We start from the raw sequence: 20,745 nt of genomic DNA, 5'->3' as shown, positions 1-20,745 counted from the left end.
ACATTATCAGGTGAACACCAATGTTGTAAATGTACTGGAGATGCAGCTTGTTCTGAAATACAGGACCAATGCTACAACCATGATATTACCAGATCCAACCCCTTCACTATATACAACCATTTCTTGATATCACATGGAATGCATCAAAGGAAAGAGATTTTAAACCATTTTGCGAGTAAACTCATAAAAGTGACTGGATCAGTTGGCAGTTTGTTAAAAATAGCTTGAACTGAAGTTGTTACTTAACCCAATAATTGTTAATTGCCATGCAAATAAGCTATAGAGAAAATGAGAAAGAAAGGTGAATGGGAATGATGGGATTCCTGTGCTAGGAAGTGGCATAGACTTGAGGGGTTGAATAGCCTCTAGTGGTACTAAGATAGTCACCAGATATTTAAGTACTCTTGAAGTTCCAATTTTTAAAGTAGGAAACGTACCAACTAATTTGCAAAATGCAAGGTTCTACTAATATGAAAGTTATTCCTTATTTTACTGTTATTACCTTATGCCTTAAAGTATTTGATGACTGCTTGTCTTTTTGAATAAAACCATTAGACATCTGATACATATACGGCTGAGAAGTGTGATAGGATGCCAGAAAGGTAGCTTGTTAATATATAAACTAATTTTCTGTAATTGAGTTGCAGTTGGCTTTTGTTTACAATTTGGCTCGGATCAAGTCTTGTATCTCTACTCTCCTTGAAAATGGAACCTAATCCAAGTTTCTGTTGAATGTTTCAGTAGATTTCAAACTCATTGCCTTTGGTTAGCAATTCTGGGGGGGAAACCCTGCTCTTTAGCAACAAATATCAGTGGTAGTATATAGTGCAGGTGGGTCTACATAAACTTATACATCCAGTATATATACAGTATATATTCCATTTTAAATCTTTCCTATGTGTCTTAAAGCAATTAAAGAAGAACTTGGCTTCAAACTAGGTAAGCAATTTTAGTAATGCCTTTGTGGTGTTAATCCCACCAGAGTCAAAAGGTTGAGTATTCAACTCCGAACTCCAGAGAACAACTTTTAGATTGGCACCGCAATGCAGTCCTTAATAGTTCAGCACCGTCAGAGGTACTCTTTGCAAATGAGAAATTGAACCATTTGCTATGTCAACTAGAAACAGGATCCTGTAGCATGTCTTTAAAGAGTAGGGGATATTTCTTTGTCTTGATTATTATCTCCTCAAAATAATGATCTGATAATTATCAACTTTGTTATCAACTAAGCACTTGAAGCACATTTGCCTTTACAGCTATCCAGTCATGATAAAGGGTCCTTGATCTGAAAGACTGACATTTACTTGACCTACCGAGTAGCTTCAATATTTCCTGTTTCTGATTCTGGATTCCAGCATCTGCAGTTTTTTTGCTCCAACTGCTAGTTATCATCAGGCTACTTGAAGTATGTAAGTCACTATCTATTATCTGGTCCTAGTCATACAACAGTCCCCCAACATTTGACCAATATCCAGTCAGCACTGCTGGAACATGATGCATATCAACAATTGTTCAGGACAGTCTGAAAATATCACCCCCACCATCTGTATACTAACTAGCTTCACAAGTTGAGAGATTACTCATAATTCATTCAAGGCTATATTGATTATTCATCCAGGATGTCTTGCTCAGAGGTTTTTGAGTTTGGGTTTGGAATCACATTAAAGCAGACTGCTGATTAGGGATTAAGATTCTCCATGCCAAGTTATGAACACATTATTGAATTTTACAGTTTCCCATAGAAGAATGTAAGCAAGTGATTAGTATCACTCAACCCTACTCAGTAGTTTATGGTTATGAAATAAAGACTGCACTGAATGACGCATCTTAGAAAAATTGAGTTGGAAATGAGAAATTCAGCTGTTATTGATTTGCAATTCCACTAAACACTGATTATAATGTCACTATAACCTACTTTTACACTTGAGTATTCTATGTGTTGTAACTAATGCATCTTGATTAATGGCTGCAATTTGAGCCAGACATGTTAATGGCAAAGGAAAAGATGAGCCTAGTGTTATCTCAGTTGCAACTAAATAGGCTTCAGTACCTTTACTGCCTGATCTTCCATGGACAGCAACTGAACTCCAATCAATCAGGAGAAAAACAGGACAGATTCTGTCCACACAAACAAAGTGACTCCCTCTAAAGACTTAACATCCTGGACCAAACACGAACGGGAATAAGGTATGAAAATACTTAAACTTTTTTATACAATGATCATATTGCATGCCGAGTAGCAAGTTGCAAAACAGGATTCTAGAAAATCGATCTGTCAAAATGTTACAGGTAAATAAAACATAAATGTAGATTTAAGAAGCATTTTACAGATTTACCAATATCTGAATATTTTAAAATCAGGAAATATTATGAATTTTGTAATTAGTAATTAGCTATAAACATGCCTTAGTATATTGGGACGGGGAAAAAGCATCCTTAATTTTAGCTGAGCATATCCTGTTACAGTTAGGAAGTGCAGTTTCATGGATGGTGGGCACAAAGTGGATTTGTTTTGTTGACCTTGTAAAGATAGAACTAAAATGCAGAAAAGCTGGCAAGCCTGCATCCAGCCTCCATCAAACCACAAACAAAACAAAATGTGCTGGTTCTGGAAATCCAAGAAATACACTCAAAATGCTGGAGAAACTCAGCTGACCAAGCAGCATCTATAAAAAAAAAGTACAGCTGACATTTCAGGCTGAGATTTTTCCCTCTAGTCAAGCTAAAGGGTTTTAGCCCGAAATGTTGACTGTACCCTTTTCCATAGATGCTGCCTGGCCTGCTGAGTTTCTCCAGCATTTTGAGTGTGTTGTGTGTCAAACCATGCAAGAATGCTGTATTTGTGGGCTTCAGAACAATGCTGAAGGTGCACAAAAGAGACAAAGTGAGACCAGATCAGATGGGATAAGGCAATCAGCAGACATTGAACATGCCTTTGCAGATGGGCTAATCTAGGCAAGTGTTTATGATAATAAAGATGTCAGATAGGATTGAGCTAGAAAGAATATAGGTTGATTCCTGAAATTAGCTATCACACATCTAGTGTTATTATCAATAACCCAATAGGGAAAAAATAACCCAAAAATGTTTCAGAGAAACATTTTTACTCAAAGGATTGTAATGTGGTGACTGCAAGTACAAGAAATAGAATCAAATAACGAATGCATTTATGGGAAACTGAATGAAAGAGAAAGAACTAGAAGGAAATCCTGATTATAGTTTTTATGAAGTAGTGTGAGAGGCAGCTGATAAGCACCATAACGGATGGCAAAGACCAGCTGAGTAAATGGTATACTCAACTTGACTCAATAAATGCCTTTGAAAAATGGTCACTTCATGGACCTAAAGCAATCTGCATACGGTTGTGGGAGGGATATTTAAACATTAGAAGTAAAAACCTAAAATGTTCAATTAGGTATTTTAAGTAAAAGTTAACACTACCAATATAACCGTAGGAGAGATAATTCCAATAAGAGGAAAGCTGTTCCTTTTTTCCCTAAAGTGCAGATAATTGGGTCTCAGTAGGAAACACTCAATACAAGAACTCTGGAACTAAGCGTGTCACAGTTCTATTTATATTTGTTATATTTGTTATATTTGTTATATTTATTACCAGCTGACTAGAGAATAGGATCATACAGCAGGGAATTAGCCCCTTTGGCCCAACTGCTCATGCTACTGAATCAGAAAAACTTGTTTTAATTGCAGTTTGAGTTTGTAGTTTAATTGTAACAATGAGCATTTGCCTATTTTCTTGTGTTCAATATGTGGATCTAGAGTAGTTCTCTGCTGTCTTTAATAATAGTATAAATACAACATGGGTAAGGAGGCTTGATTAATGCTATTGTATGTTAATATATAGAGACTATGCACAAGCCTCATTATACTGCTGCAGATTGATTTTCTCTGCTGTATAGGTCCTCAGTGGAAAAACATTCACCTGAACCCAGATATCAACTGTAGCCTCTAAGCAACTGGTAGGAAATGAGTGGGAACTTAAGAACTTTCTTCACCTACTCAGAACTGATTTTACACAATTTGAACTGAATAATTTACAAGATGCTTATGGTATATCAGCTGATATACATTTCAAATAGGCTAAATAAAGAACAGTGAAATAAGAAGCAATACCAGTTGGGATGCTGGTACCATCAGTTAGAGTTTTATTTACTTTTTAAAGCTGTGTCCAAGGTTCACTTTTGAAGTCTCTTTAAAAATACTGGAAATACGATGTATCTCTCCCTCAAATTGTTACCACAGTAGACAAATCTCATTTTCGTCAAGAAAGCAAGCTTCTCAATGAAGGCACAGGAAAAAAGCCTTTCTAAATAGAAAAAATATGAAGGTCGCAATTTTTGGTTAATGTGCAGGTATAAGACTGGCCACTGGGCTTGGGAAACTATAGTACATGAGGAAGATCTAACAGTTTTTAAACCATAAAACTGTAGAAAGGCCAAGCAGAGGGAGAGGCAAGCAATCCTCTAGTTTTAAAGTGATGGAAAAGGAATAATGTTCCCAGGAAGAAACACTTTAGAAAGTGTTGACATGAACACCATAGTTAGAACAAAATATGCCAAAGAGTGAAATGAGTTGCTAGGTTATCAGTGACAAGTGTTGTTGATTTTTGGGGGCGGGGAGGTGAAAGAAATGGAAATGGAAAGAAAATGGAAAGTAATGGCCTCTTTCCATTTGTTTTATTTTAGGTTCAGCTATGATTGAAGGTATTATTTAAATATACTAAAGCTATCATAATTTTCTACAAGTTGTTTGGTTAGTAACCAGATAGCATAAATTTTAGTCACTTGAGAAGGTGGAAGTCTTGTTTTCAGCTATGGGGATGTTCTTGGGAGATTGATTCTGAATCAGAAGTCATGTTTGAAAAGAACAAAAAACAATGTTTTGCTGGGTTTTTTTAAAGCAGCTGTTTGTTAAAACGAGCAGAATGTGGAAAGGACACAGAACAAATTCAAGAGACAGAGTAGAGAAATAGATGAATCACTGAAAACTTATTTCTGATGAACAAGGGCTAGTTTTTAAAGAATAAATGCTTACGGAACAAGCTTGGCTCTGGTTTTTGCCAAGCAACTACCAGAATATAGCTGCAGAAACTAACAGGATTGCCATAGTAACTGTTAAACAAACTGATTCTAGTTTGAAATGTCACTTATATATTGTGGAGCCATTTGCCCCTTAGTGCTCGTGTAAGAACATTGATCCAACTTCCCTGCTTCCACCATCACCTTACAAAGACTTTTTAAAAAGTTTTTACCCAATTCCCTGGCATAGTTTCCATACACTTTTAGAACAATGTATCAACAAAAATAACGATCTTCATCTCCCAGTTTAAGTCTCTTTAGCTATCACTCCTCCTGATATTGAAGACATAGTAGTCAATTGTACCACCAATCACTTATGAAAGGGCAGATGTATAGTATTGTACAACAGCCGTTGCACGTTTTACTTCAAGTGCCACCAGGATTGCTTAATCATTGATTTTAAACTTGTAACAACATTAGGAATGGTTGATGTGTAAAATGTGTGAAACCTATATGTGTGTTTGTCCCAGCCTCAGATTAAATATGTCCAGCCCAAAGGGGAAGATCTGGGACTCATCTGCACAGAGAAACACATTGACCAAGTATGAGACCAAGAAACTCTTACTGAAATACAGAAAAGAGCGAGATGAAGCATCAAAAAAGGGGGAAGTGAACCGAGATAAATTGCATGTGATTCAGACATCCATGGGAATGCAGATCCGTGAATTGAAGGAGAAGGTAAAAGTGCTGAACTCGGAGAACAAAGATTTACACAAAACCATTAAGAAACTCCAGCCAGAGTTACAACTGGATACCAACCCCAAACTGAGGAGCAAACTGACTAAGGAGGTGCTAAAAGAACTGAAGGAGAGGGCAGAACGATGCAAGAACCTGCAGCAAGAAAACGCCAGGTTAAATCAGGAAATAGATAATCTGACTTTGAAGTTGGCACAGACAGAGAATGTCAGGAAGGTTTTAGAAGACCAACTCGTGACTGCACAGAGTCAGGTGAGAAGTCTGAGCAACGAACATGACCACGTGGTAAAACTGTGGGAAGAAGCCGAGATACAGAGAGAAAAAATCCTGCAAATTAAGCACCTCTTCAGACAGTCCCTCTTTAGTAAACAGCATTGCCACCAGACCATTGATAAATGCATTCAGACCATTGTCTCCATCCCCGTCTACAGGCGCTTTTACATGAGAAAACCCGAGGGGACAGTCAAGCAGCAGGTGGTTTATCAGGAAAAGGAGAAAGTGAAGCAAAGGTTTATAAATGAGGCACCGGTAACCCCCAAAGAGAGAAGAGGCAACACTTCAAACAATGCATTGACTAAAATCTACAGAATTACCCCAAACTGAGACCCATTGCATGGAACACAAAGGGGGAAAATCTATATGAATAAAGGCAGAGGAATTCCTCAAATAGTCAGTACTCCTCGTGGTTATGAGATGTATTTACATCTTCTGCGTGTGCAATATTAAAAATCCACCAAATCTCAGAAAAGCAACCAAACTTTGTCTTGCAATAGGTAACACCAAGGCTATGGGAAAATCACTTTATTATCTCTTGTCTGTATATTTTAGTCTTTAACAAGAAAATAAATATCCTTTAAGACCAATTAAAATGTTTTCTTATTAAACTGATTAATGTTTTTGTCTCCTCACCCCTAAAGTGATGGTGAATATTTGTTAATGGTCTAATTAGAGTCCATGGGATGGTACAGGCAAAGCCTATCACCTTTCTACTGTCTCTGGGTGAGCATGTGGTGCAGTTCTTTATTAGCTGATGGGCCACATCCTAATAATGACCTAATTATGAACCACTTACATAAATCTGGACAATGCCTCACTTCTTAATTAAGTAGAATATTCAGCAGATCTATGAACATAATATAATTGAGCAGGTTGCTTGGCCCTCATTGCCAGGCCAAGCAGCTACAAGTACAATGCTGACCTTTTACCTCAGTGGCACTTTCCTATTCTTAAATGCACGTGGCAACTGGCCTAACACAGCTTTTGTGGTAGAGAATTTTAAACATTTTCTACCCTGTGGGTGAAAAACTTCTTTCTCATCTTTGTTCTGAATAACCAATTACTTATTTTGAAATACTTTCCCTGTCTCTAAACACTTCAGCCACCAGAAACAAACTCAAGAGAATTTTATTCAGTTCAGTGAGAACAACTTTCCTTCCAAGATCAAGAGTGGACAGGCCAAATCTGATTAATTTCTCCCCATTCCCTCTTCATTGCTAGTATAGCTTTCATTGTCTGCTGCGTCTGCGAGGCTGAGTTGGGCGGCGCCTTGGAAGTCCATAGCAGGGGTACTCCCTTCTGCCGCCGGCGTGGGATGGCGAGTCTGTCGGGACCCTGGGGACTTGTGGAAATTGTGGTGATTTCTTTTGAACTTACAGTCCTTTAACATCTTTGACTATTTTTACTGTGCCCATAGTCTTTTTTTTTTTATCAATTATGCTATTGTTTGCACTGTTGTAACTATATGTTGTAATTATGTGGTTTTGTGCAGGTCTTGTAGCTTTAGTTTTTGGTCTTGTTTTTGTCTGGTGGTTTTGGAGCTCCCTTCCGGGAAACGCGCTAAGATGGTAGCGTGATATTAATATGCAGCAGCCTCTCTGGACTCTGGATTGGAGATTCCCAAACGTTACGTGGATTTTCTGGTGTAGTCTGTTTTGTCATATGCTTTTGTGATATCATTCTGGGGGAACGTTGTCTCATTTTTTAACTGCATTGTATTTGTGGTTTCTAAATGACAATAAACTGAATCTGAATCTGAATTGCTAGTATGTCCTTCCTTAGCTAGGGAGGCTAGACCAGTACAAGAATGGTTCTTAAAAAAAACCTGAAGTTATGTCCACTCATATATTTATACCCTTTGTGCTGACCTTTAAACTTCCCCCTTCATTGCCCTCCATTTTTCTTTCATCCATGTGCCTCAGAGTCTCTTAAATGTCCCTAATCATGCATTTGCCTCTACCAGCACCCCTGGCAATGCATTCCACTCACTTATCACTGAGTAAGAATTATACCCCTGACATCCACACCCCCAATATTTTCCTCCAGTCACCTTAAAGTTATGCCTTCTCATATTAGTTGAGGGTCCTTGATCTGAAAGACTGACATTTACTTGACCTGCCGAGTAGCTTCAATATTTCTTGTTTCTGATTCTGGATTCCAGCATCTGCAGTTCTTTTGCTCCAACTGCTGGTTATCATCAGGCTACTTGTAGTTATGTAAGTCACTATCTATTACCTGGTCCTAGTCATACAACAGTGTGATACTCTGGCTCCAACTAGAGATGCAGTCATTTATTCTTCTGGATATTAAGAACACCAAGTACTGCGTCTACCTCAATGGCAAGTTGTTGAATAGCAGATGAGCTCTATAGCATGGGCTTGTAGTGCACTGTGTTGTCACCTAGAGGAGACACAATCAGAAGCGGTGTGCAACCAAGCAAAAGACAGGAAAGCACGCTGGTATTCAAGTGAGACTAAAGGCAACACCCTTCAGGCCATCTGTCTCGTTGACTCTGCTTTCAAATGTTCGATCACCAGAAAATACATTAGATTACATGTGTCTGAGACTAAATCAGTGTGAGATGAATGATAGCTCCTTCTGATGGATATGTGCCTCCACAACCATCCTTGAAGCAGTTATCCAGCCAGACTCTGCTGGGGGTCATCTATTGTGTCCGGTGCCCCCAGTATGACCTCCTCTACATTGGTGAGACCCGTCGTAAGTTGGGGGACCGCTTCGGTGATCACCTCCCCTCCATCTGCCAGAAGTGCAACTTCCTGGTAACCAAACATTTTAATTCTGATTCCCATTCCCAGTCTGACATGTCAGTCCATGGTCTCCTCTTGTGCCAAGACAAGGCCACCCTCAGGGAGGAGAAGCAATGCTTTACATTCTATCTGGGTAGCCTCCAACCTGATGGCATGAATATTGATTTCTCCTTCTGTTTAAAAAAAATCCCTGCTCTGGCCTCTTAACTATTCTCACCTGTCTATCACCTCCCACTGGGTCCCTTCCTCCTTCCCTTTCTCCTATCAGATTCTTTCCTCTCCAGCTCCTTGTCTTTCCTACCTACCTGGCTTCATCTACCACCCTCTAGCTAGCCTCCTTCCCCTCCCCCCATCTTTATATTCTGGTTTCATCCCCCTTCCTTTCCAGTCCTGAAGAAGGGTCTCGACCCAAAAAGTTGACTGTTTATTCATTTCCATAGAAGCTGCCTGACCTGTTGAGTTCCTCCAGCATCTTGTGTGTGTGTGTAGCTGCTAGCGGGTTTCACCTCTTTTCAAGCTAGCAAAATTCCCATGATCTCTGGCAAGACCTGCAATAGAGGTATGTACATCTACATTAACAAGAATTGAAGCATGAATGCTTCAGTAGTGATGACCCACTGTTCGCCTATGGTAGAGTTCTTAATCATGAAGTGCAGGCCCTTCTGTTTACCGAGGGAGTTCATTGCGATTGTGATTGTGGCTGTATTCATCCCACCACCTGCCAATGTGGGGGAAGCTTTTCATGAGCTCTACAGTGCCATCAGTGACGTGCAAACCGCACACCTGGAAGATTTTATTGTTGGCGACTTCAACCATGCCTGCCTAAATTCCACCCGCATGTTGACTTTGCTAGAGGTGATAGCACATTAGACCTGGTTTATGGCAACATCCCTGGTGCTTACAAAGCTGCTACTTCTCCCCACTTGGATTCTCTGTCCTCTTACCTGCTATGCTAACTCCCACATACTGCCCACTGATGAAATGGTTCAAACCAGTTCAAAGGGAGATGAAGACCTGGCCAGAAGGAACAGCCTCGGTGTTGCAGGATTGTTTTGAAAACATGGAATGGGATAGGTTCAGGGAGGCAGTTACCTATGACCATCACATTAACAAGAACATGTGTGATTTGTGACTGACTACATAGAAATACACTGAGGATGATCATTAAACACATCTATGTGAGGGCAAATCGGAAGCTGTGGTTGTCGGCAGAGGACTGAGTATTGCTAAGAGACTGCGACGCTGCCTTCAGATCAGGGGATAAGGCACCTCTCAGGTTATCAAGAGCCACATGTTCCCATGCCAAGGCAAAGACAGGATTATTCGCAGAGAATATACAGCCATTTCTGTGACACCAGAGACAGAAGGTGCATGTGGCAGGGCATTCAGAGCATAATGGACTGCAAGTCCACCCTGTGTGTCATCAACAGCATCTCTTCCCGTTAGGCTGAATGTCTTTTATGCTCAGTTTGATGCACATAATGGTGTGCTGCCGAGGAAGGCCACCCCCTCCCCCCAAGGTGCAGGTACTGTGTCTGGCTGCACTAATGTGAGGAAGACCCTAGCCAGGATCAACCCATGCAAAGCTGCAGGACCTGATAACATACCTGGCCGGGTGCTGAGGGTTGTGCAGCCCAGTTAACTGAGGTTCTAACAGACATCTTCAAGATCTCTCTGGAATGGTCCCCTCAGGCTACAAGGCAGACACCATTATTCCAGTGCCCAAGAGTGCAACAGTAACCAGCTGCAACGACTACCATTGCTGTCCAGTGGCACTGACCTCAAAAATAATTTAGTGTTTTGAATGGCTGGTTATTGATCAAATTAATCCCATCTTCCTGCTGCCTTGGACCCTTTTCAGTGTGCTTATTGCTCAAATCAGTCCACCAATAATGCCTTATTCTCTGCACTCCTCTCTGTCCTGTGCCACCTGGAAAGAGGTGCCTCATGCTGTTTATTGACTTCAGATAGGCATTCAGTATGACCGTACCTCCGAGCTGATGGGTCAACAGTCCTCGATGAGTCGTAATACCTCACTAAGTGGAGCTTGGACTTCTTAATAGAAATGGAACCATCAGTTCGTGTTGGCAGAAACATCTCCAATCTCTTTGCCCCCTACCATCAGGCAGGAGGTATTGTAGCATTAGGAGAACTGTTAGGATGGGAAACAGCTTCTTCCCTTAGGTCGTAAGACGACTGAACTCCCTGCCACCACCGAGGCCTCATCATATATGAAGGGCCAGTGGCATTATACTGTTTGCTTTTTAAACTGGTTTCATATATGCACCTTATTATTTGTGGTAATATTACTTTATGCATTATGTGAGTTATATGTACAGTGTTGTGCACCTTGGTCTGATGGAATGTCATTTTGTTTGGTGGTTACATGTGTGCAGTTGAACGATGGTAAACTTGAACTTATCCTCATAACACACGCTCTCTACTATTACAGGGAGTATTCTGGTAAATCTCCTCTGCAACCTCTAAGTCTTCTGCATCTTTCCCATAATGAGGTGAACAGAAATAACAATATAACAATTATGGTCTAGCCAATGTTTTATAGAGCTGCAACATTTTCTCATGTCTCTTGAACTCAGTCTCCCGACTAATAAAGGCAATTACACCATATGCCTTCTTAACCACTCTATCAACCTGTGCAGCAACTTTGAGGGATCCATGGACATAAACCCTAAGATCCTTCTGTTCCTCCACACATGAAGAACACTGCCTTAACTTTGTACTCTCCCTGCAAATTCAACCTTCCTGAATAGACCTTTGTGGAACACTAGCTCCTGTCCCTGTTCAAGGCTATGCTAAAAGGTCAAGGAGCTGTAGTCACCGTCTCTGAAATGTTCACCCACTGAAAGATTTGATGCATGACCATGTTCAATGCCTTGTCTAAATTGGGTATGGCTTCTCCTCTAGTCGGCCAGTCTACATAGTGTCATAAATCCTTCCTGGACATTGACAACAACCCAGTTATTTTTGTAACTTTCCAAAATCTGCCTCTTGATGTGCTCATCAGTGTTGGACCAGAAGTGTTTGGAAATAGGCCTATAGAATACTTCCAATACAGCGATTTCTCCCTTCTTTTTGCTGACTTCCATTCACACTGACTCAGTAGACTATGACTCCATGATATCCTTCCTTTCTGCAGCTGAGATACTATCCCTGATTAGCATTGTCATTTGACCCCACCACCTCTTTTACCCACCTCCTTTTCCCTTTTGGAACATCCAGCAGCTATTCCTGCCCTTGTGACAGCTAAGCCTCTGTAATGGCTTGACCATTACACTTCCATGCTCCAACTGCATCATCCTTGTTCCTGATACTTCTTGCATTGAAGTAGGCACATTTCAGCCCTTTAAGACATTGAAACAGAATTAGACCATTCAGGTTTCTCCAGCATTCAATCAAACCTAATGCACTATATCCTTTCATTCCCATTCTCCTGCCTCCTCCCTGTAACCTTTGACACCCTTAATCAAGAACTTAACAACTTCTGCTTTAAATATGACTGATGACTTGGCCCCTACCAAGGCCATCTGTTAAAATGAATTCCAGATTCACAACCTTCTAGCTAAAGAAATTCCTTCACATCTCTCTCTTAAAGGTAAGTCTTTGTTTTCTGAGGCAATGCCCATTGGTCAGATACTCCCACTATTGGAACTATCCTCTCCATGTCCACTCTATTTAGACCTTTCAATAGGTTTTAATAAGATCATACCACATTCCTCTAAATTCCAGCGAGTAGTCATCAAACACTCCTCATATGTTAACCCTTTCATTCCCAGGAACCTCTTCTCAACCCGCTCCACTGCCAGGGCCTCAAAATGCCAAATGCAGCCTTATAAAGTCTCAGCATCCATTGGATTGTATTTATGCCTAATCCCCTGCCTTTCCCTGTATACATTGCATCCATCCTGACATACAATTCTGGCTCCCAACTCCCCGCAAGGACATTGGTCCCTCACGAGTTTAGGTGTAACCCATCTTTTTGTATAAGTCATACCTTTCCCAGAACAGATCCCAATGATCCACAAATATATGTCAAACCTTATTCCTGCACCAATTCTTCAGCCAAACACTTATCTTCCATATTATCCTACATTTACCTTCATGTCCAGAGATTACTACCCTTGAGTGTCTGCTTTTTTAGCTTCTTACCTAGATCCCTATATTCCCTCTTCAGGATCTCATCATTTTTCTATGTCATCAGTACCAATGCGTACAACAAATTCTGACTGCTCATCCTCCCCCTTTAGAATGCTGTGGACTTGATCTAAGACACCCCGAACCCTAGTACATGGGAGGCGACATACCATCTGTGAGTCTCTTTCACACCTACAGAATTTCCCAAATGTTTTCCTAACCACTGAATCCCCTATAACCACTACTCTCCTCTTCTCACCCCTTTCCATCCGAGCCACGGAACCAGAGACCTGGTTTCTGTGACTTTCCCCTAGTAGCTTGCAACCCCCAACAGTATCCCAAGTTGTATTCTTATTATTGAGGGGCATGGCCACAGGGGTACTCTGCACTGTCTGCCTATTCCCTTTCCCTGTACTTCAATGCTACTGAGGTCAAGAGGGCTGATAGCTTTAATTTTCTAGGAGAGAACATCACCTGTCCTAGTCCAACCATGGACATAGAAGATCACCAACAGCTCTACTTCCTCAGGAAGCAGAAGAAATCTGACATGCCCCCTGTTAACCCCCAATTTTATCCTGTCTGGATACATCACAGCTTGGAATGGCAACAGTTCTGCCCATGAGAGTGCAGTGGTGGGCACAGCTCAGTACATCAGAGACTAGCCTTCCCAGCACTGTCTCTACCTCTGGCTGTCCTGTACTCCGCAATACTAAAAACAGCAGCCTGTGACCTGAACAGATCAGAAACATTAGCCTATGACCTGAACAGCAAGATCAGAAACAGCTGGTCTAAAATTCAAAGTCTTCATGGGCATTATGAAATTGTCAGATTTGATAGGAGTACAAGAAGCACAAACTACTTTAAATTTTACTCACTGTCTGCTTCTTGGCATTTGAAGGGATTATTCCTAGGAACCCAACCACACATCACACTTATCTGCCTAGCAGCAATCCATAAAGTCAGCTCAGTATTATTAAGTCCAAGCAGAATATCCTGGACAATTGAATAAAGAACATTTAATAATCATCAGCTTTCCTATTACTGGCCCTTTTGAGGCTTCAATTTATGTCTCTACGCACCCACTCCCACCCCACCCAGTTAGTTATTGCGGTTGAGAATCATCTGGGCTGGGGAGAAGACAAGAAAAGTTTCCACTGCAGATGGTGATGACGGTGAATTTAATCAGGTAAAGATGGCACCTGCGTGCAACACTCCCTTGGTTGACAACTTCTGAATAAAACGATAAGATATGGGAGCATTTAACCATGGCTGATCAATTTCTTCCAGTCATCTCCATTCCCTTTGATGCCTTGGCTAATCAAGAACCTATCTATGTCTACCTTAATTTCACCAGTGACTGGGCCTCCACAGCAGCTCATGGCAACAAATTCCAGATTTACCATCCTTTAACTGAAGTAATTTCTCCGTATCTCTGTTCCAAATGGATGTCCTTCAATCCTGAAGTCATGCCCTCTTGTCCTAGACTCCCCAACCCTGGGAAATAACTTTGCCGTATCTAATCTGTTCAGGCCTTTTGACATTCAGAATGTTTCTGTGAGATCCCCCCTCATTTTCCTGAACTCCAGAGAATACAGCCCAAGACCTGCCCAATGTTCCTCATATGGTAACCCTTTCATTCCTGGAATCATTATCATTAATCTTCTCTGAACCCTCTCTAATGTCAGTATATCCTTTCTAAAATAAGACCAAAACTGCACACAATACTCCAAGTATGGTCTCACAAGTGTCTTATAGAGCCTCAACATCACATCCCTGCTCTTATATTCTATACCTTTAGAAATGAATGCCAACATTGCATTCGCCTTCTTCACCACAAACTCAACCTGGAGAGTATCTCAACCTTTAGAGTATCTTGCACAAGGATTCGCAAGTCCCTTTACATCTCTATTTATCTCTTTCCCCATATAAATAAGTCTGCCCATTTATTTCTTCCACCAAAGTGCATGACCATCCACTTTCCAACATTGTATTTCATTTGCCACTTCTTTGCCCATTCCCCTAAACTATCCAAGTCTCTGTTTCCTCAACACTACCTGTTTCTCCACCTTTGTATCATTGGCAAATTTAGCCACAAATCCATTAATCCCATAGTCCAAATCATTGACATACATTGTAAAAAGCAGCGGTCCCAACACCGACCCCTGTGAAACTCCGCTGGTAACTGGCAGCCAGCCAGAATAGGATCCCTTTATTCTCACTCTCTGTTTTCTGCCCATTAACCAATTCTCCACCCATGCCATTAACTTCCCTGTGATTCCATGGGCTCTTATCTTGCTAAGCAGCCTCCTGTGTGGCACCTTGTCAAAGGCCTTCTGAAAATCTAAGTACACCACATCCACTATGACCACAATACTATTTATTTCACTTCTTTTACACCAGTAAAGGGTTCTTGAATGCATTTCTGGAACTGCTGGAGCCTATGATTTGCAGTTTGGATGATCCAGTGCTTTACTGTCTCTGAGAGACAGTAATTGCAAGCCTCAATTCTTCGCCCATTAAAGCAATGAGAGTAATTGAAACATCGAGGCAAATGCAGAGGGTGAGCGCCAGCTGCCTGCCTTCTGATTGCTGGTGGGATCACTCTGCTACTGGAGAGGGGAGCCAGTGTGGCCTGTTGCAGCACTGAAGATGTACAAAGGATCTCTGTGTTTATTGATATTGATACAGATTTGTATTTAGACTGTGGACTTTTCCCCCCATTTTTGATATTCTATGTTTTCAACTGTTCTTTCTCATTTTTTTTGTATGGGGGGGTGGGATTTGGGTTCAATGTTCCTGTGGCATTTTGTGCAGGGGACAGAGGGGTGTGTTTGTCAGTGTTCTTGTGTTTTACTAGCTTTTTGTACAGGGAGAGGGATTTAGGGGTTGACGATCATGTTGCTGTTCTTTTTTGTACAGGGGTGTGGTTGCTGTTTCTCTCTGAACTGACCTACATGGTTTTTCTTGGTTTCATGCCTGCCTGGAGAAGAATCTCGGAGTTGTATACTACATTCACACATTGATAATAAATGAACTTTTGAGATACAGGGGATGCACAAGGCAGTGCTGGGACTGCAGACCAAGAGCACTACTGTAAATCAACATTGTGCTGTATCAGTCCATTAAAAAGGTAGCTTTGTAGCGGAAATGCTTTCTTCTTTCCTCCCGTCTCCAACCTATAACCATGCTTTGAGATTTGAATCTCACAGATATAAATCATGATGTGGTGGAGTTAACAAATATTCAGCTTCTGGATTTTAATCTTGCTAAGATTGTTGGGTATGAAGTCTTCGTTCTCTCCTACCTGTAAGATACATCTATGAAATTTATTTAAGGCATTGTTAATAAATTTCTAGTAATATTAGTGTACACTTCAAAACTATTCTGAACAAAGAACCAAGTTTTCAATTTAAGTTAATAAGGCAGCTAGAAAATGGAAATGCTGGTCTTAAGGCCCTATACATCTTCAGATACAATGTAACCCAGAATAAATCAGAGTACGTAGTGGACTTCAGTAAACCAGAAAATGCCAATTCCCTGTTGGTTTAAAGCATAACAACATTAAATCACTTTAACAAAACATACAGCAAAAGTTTACTCAGATCCCAAGAATAACAGCTATTAGCATAGTTAAAACAATTGCACTGTTCCAAAAATAAAACTGGTAGCTTAGCAGGAGCTTCAGGATAGGTACTAAGAAAACGGGCGGAAAAAGTCTGACTATTTTATTCTGGATAAACTTAATTTTTACAAGCATTTACTTTTCAATGTAGAAATCGATGACCAGGCCATATTCCATGTGAATACAGTGGATTCCAGTGAAATGGGACACATCGGGACCAGTGCATTTTGGCCCAATTAAGCAGCTGCCCCAATTACCCAAAGTTTCATGGAAATATCTTAAAGACAAACTACTGTTTAAAAGAGTAACAAATTTTGTATATAATTGAAATACAGAACAAATTAGTACACTACCAATACTACTACAGTACAAAAAACTATTCGTTCTTAATAGTTATTGATGGAGGAATTCATACAGTGTACGTTGCCCTGTTCTTTTGATTGATTGTAAATGAACAAGATCTGCAGACACCCAATATAAGTAACGGACTGTCTTCTTTGCTGGTATCAAAAATCACCGCTTTTTAATTTGGTATTGGTCAGCCCAAATGAATAACATAACACAAGCATACACAACTGAGGCTATTTAAAAATTGTTTGCTCTAAGCATGATGTAGTGTCTAATGGCCACACAAGTGTGCGTGATTGAAGCTAGTTAGAAACCGTTTGGCAGCAGTGTCCAGTTCCTATTAAGCGGCAGTGTCCCAAATAAATGAAGGAAATTATGGCTATCGTCTTGATTAGTTTTTGTTCCAAGAGTTGTCCCAAATAAGCAGCTGTCCTAATTAACATGGCCAATCAACCTGAATCCACTGTATTTGCCAACTAGATTTGCATCTGAAAATTGATAAAAAAGCCTTTTACTGGGATCATATTATGTAACCTAGTTTAGAATACAGAATCGTATACAAAATCTTCTCCAAATACAAAAAATCAAAAATATTGCAAACAGTAGATTAGTTTTAAGCAATTAATGTTTTAAGTTGATATCTTTTCATTGATACTAGAAAACAAGCACATTTTAAGTTGCAGAGAAGGGGACGGTTACAAAGAAGTGTATTAGGGCAAAGACCAAGAGAAACTGAATGATACAGATGGTGGTACCAGTTGAGAAGAGGAAGCTGGAGTCTGGTTAATCAGTGCTGATCTGTCTGAAGGAGGTGCATTGAGATAAAGCACTGAAAAATATTTAGCTGGTCAGGCAGCATTCATGGAGAGAGAAAAACATTTAACTATCCAGTAAAACTAATGTTACTGGCCAGTTCTAATACAAATATGGTATTCTGGTCATCTTAAATTTCTATATTCACCTTCACCTGCTCCAGACAGAATAGACAGAAACCCCGGCCATTCCATTAATTCTCACTTGGTCTCCATTCAAACCCTTCTCTATAACAAACTCTCCAAAGATGCTGAACATTTTCTGTATTTTATGGTTTACTTTCAGATTTGCAACATCAACAGTTGTTTGTTTTCTTTCCCAACATTTATATTGTAATAGTCTATTGTAACTTGTATTAGTCAAAGGTTCAGTAAAGTTGATCATTTATTTAGATATGCATAGATACACATGTCAAAAATGTAGAAACTCAGATACAAGCTTGCTCAATTCCAAACAGCACTTCAAGAAATACATTATTTTTTTTACAATCATACACAAAATTTTGTACTGTACAAAAGCAAATTTTCAGCTGAGAAGTCTCTTCCCATGAAATTTTAGGATTTCTCTTAACAGTTTGAAACAAAAATCCTACATTTGTCAGGATATAAAAGGGAACTTTAGAACAGCAAACGGACAATGCTGGTAGTGTGTTATAAAGTTTTGACCCTGTGAGCACTAGGACTCGAAGATTTCAATTCATTTCATTCCTTGTATTCCAGAAACTGTTGCAGCCTTTTTCTGTGTTCTGATGATAGTTGGACAGCCCTTAAATTAAGAATATTTAAACATTACACATATGAAAAAATAAGTTAGCATTAAATGAAATCGAGGGGTTTATTACTATTTCAGTAAAAGTACTTAAAATGGTCAACAGTGGAAGATTCTGAAATTGCACCTTTCAGTACTACAGAGAATAAAGGGCAAATATAAAAGACTTACTTTAAATGCTCTCCAAAGGTAGTGGTTATCCTGTAAATTGCAGTTTTCAGGGAAGCACGAAGGGCAAATCTCAAAGTCTTGTAAGAAGAATCTATCAGAGTACCTGTGGATCTTGCTGGCTTGCTAGAGGCATGAGGTAGCTTAAAATGTTTGTCAACAGCCTGTTTAACATAAAATAATAATTTCAGGAAAAATGGAACTTGATTAAACACTGGTACAAGCAGCCTCCGTGTTACGCAGGGGCTGTGTTTCTAGAAAGCAACCTGCATTGCGATTTCTCTAACACAAAATCTTACTATTGAATCGCATGTTCTTAGTGCAGGAGAATACCTTTGAGAGTACCTTTGCTTTCAGTAGTAATGAGTACCACAGCTACTGGTTTGAAGTGAGCCCATTTAAGAGATTTGCTTTGGAAACTGACAAGTGGACAGCAACACACACAAAATGGTGGAGGATCACAGCAGGCCAGGTAGTATCTATGGAAAAGAGTAATCAGTTGATATTTCAGGCCAAGACCCTTCATCAGGACTGGAAAAAATGAGGTTAAAGGAAGAAGGTGTGGGGGTGGGGGGAGAGGGGAAGAGAGAAAGAAGCACAAGGTGGTAGATGATAGGTGAAACCGGGAAAAGAGGAGGAGGGGTGAAATAAAGAGGGGTGAAGTTGATAGGTAAAAGAGAAAGGGCTGGAGAAGGGGGAATCTGATAGGAGAGGGTAGAAGACATGAAAGAAAGGGAAGGAGCTCAAGAGGGAGATGATGGGCATGTAAGGAGATAAGCTGAGAGAGGGAAATGGGAATGGGAATGGTGAAAGGGGTGGACAATTGCCAGAAGTTCAAGAAATAGATGTTCAACTGGCCAGCAGCTGTGTTTGGAGAGACTACTTTTAAAATAAAATAGAAAATATTGCTATCAATTGAAAGGATATTTTTTCCTGATCTTAAATATGTCTTTCTCTTAGCTTTATTGCATTTTACAATTCTCAATGCATTCAGAACTGAAAGGTGTAGTAGATTAATGTTTTTTTTCTCCCACAATATTCTACTATGTCATATAAATTAGTCTAAGACAGCTTTAAAGTAACCCTAAGTGCTTAGTATAAACTGACAGCTGCAATTATTCTAACAGTGGGATGTGACTTAAATGTGCCTAACACGTACAATAGGCTCCACTGCCTGTTGCATATACAGCTTTGCACTGATAATATTGAAACTTTACTTGCTTCCTAACAAGAACTCTGCAACCTCTAATGTTCTATAGTGGGAGTTTCACTTGTGCTATTGGTGCAAAGCTGTGCATGCAACAGACACATTTAGTGGAGCCTATTGTGCATGTTAAGCACATTTCAGTCAACATGCACAGTTCTTTTGTACCTATACTAGTGAAACCTGGTCCTGATTAAAGGGACTTGGTCCAAAATGTCCTGTTTATCCCTCTCCGTAGATGCTGCCTGACCTGCTGAGCTCCTTCAGCAATTTGTGCTGCTGTGGATTTCCAACATCTGCAGTGTTTACTGGCGAAACCTCCTGAGACTAAAGACTGCAGCTTGTCAATTTGAATGCAATATATCTCTGCACCCTATCTCCCCCATTCCACATGACTGTTGGTTCAAGACCCTTTTGAGGCATCATCTTGTAGTGTGACGTCCTTATCAATGTATCACAACTTTCATGCTGTCTGACAGTCTTCTTAATTTGTCCAATCACACACTCTAAGGCAGAGGTTCCAACCTTTTTTATAATGCCATGGAGCAATACCATCAAGCAAGGGGTCTGTGGACCCCAGGTTGGGAATCTCTGCTTTCAAGTATTCAGCCAGCACCATTCCAAGCCATTCTTGTCACTTAAGTTATTCACACGTCTCACTCAGACAATGGATGAATCCAGAACTCACATAATCAATGCAATTTAAAAGGCAAAAAATATCCGAGTTGCAATTCTAGAAGACAAGCCAAATATATGTACTGACTATATTACGTGGGAAGTGACCTGACAGGTTGCCGAGCCAGGCCATTTGGCAATCAATAAGCTGAAATTGAG

General features: G+C 40.2%; 2 protein-coding genes across 3 annotated transcripts in view; one reads left to right on the top strand and one right to left on the bottom strand.

The window, feature by feature from the left end:
* The first annotated feature begins 2,733 nt into the window (after positions 1 to 2,733).
* On the top strand, positions 2,734 to 7,828 carry zgc:113691 (uncharacterized protein LOC503529 homolog). Its single transcript, XM_059983621.1, has one exon. The coding sequence runs from the start codon at positions 5,526 to 5,528 to the stop codon at positions 6,393 to 6,395; it is 870 nt and encodes a 289-aa protein (XP_059839604.1). The 5' UTR covers positions 2,734 to 5,525; the 3' UTR covers positions 6,396 to 7,828.
* Positions 7,829 to 17,114: 9,286 nt separating this feature from the next.
* The window catches only part of ndc1 (NDC1 transmembrane nucleoporin), a 29,754-nt gene continuing 26,123 nt past the window's right edge, over positions 17,115 to 20,745 (bottom strand). For both annotated transcript variants that reach the window (XM_059984593.1, XM_059984594.1), the window contains 2 exons: positions 18,711 to 18,871; positions 17,115 to 18,536 (listed from right to left, as the gene is read on the bottom strand). In XM_059984593.1, coding sequence (XP_059840576.1) covers positions 18,473 to 18,536; positions 18,711 to 18,871 — 225 coding nt within the window. In that variant the 3' untranslated portion in view covers positions 17,115 to 18,472. The remainder of the gene's footprint in view (positions 18,537 to 18,710; positions 18,872 to 20,745) is intronic.

The sequence above is a fragment of the Hypanus sabinus genome, chromosome 11 (genome assembly GCF_030144855.1).
Source record: "Hypanus sabinus isolate sHypSab1 chromosome 11, sHypSab1.hap1, whole genome shotgun sequence".
NCBI classification, from domain to species: Eukaryota; Metazoa; Chordata; class Chondrichthyes; order Myliobatiformes; family Dasyatidae; genus Hypanus; species Hypanus sabinus.
Note: the sequence above shows the minus strand (reverse complement) of the source record. Positions and strands in the feature narration are given on the sequence as shown.

Bases quoted from the DNA above. Each gene is read 5' to 3' on its own strand.
- zgc:113691 (XM_059983621.1), top strand. From the start codon at position 5,526: ATGTGTAAAATGTGTGAAACCTATATGTGTGTTTGTCCCAGCCTCAGA.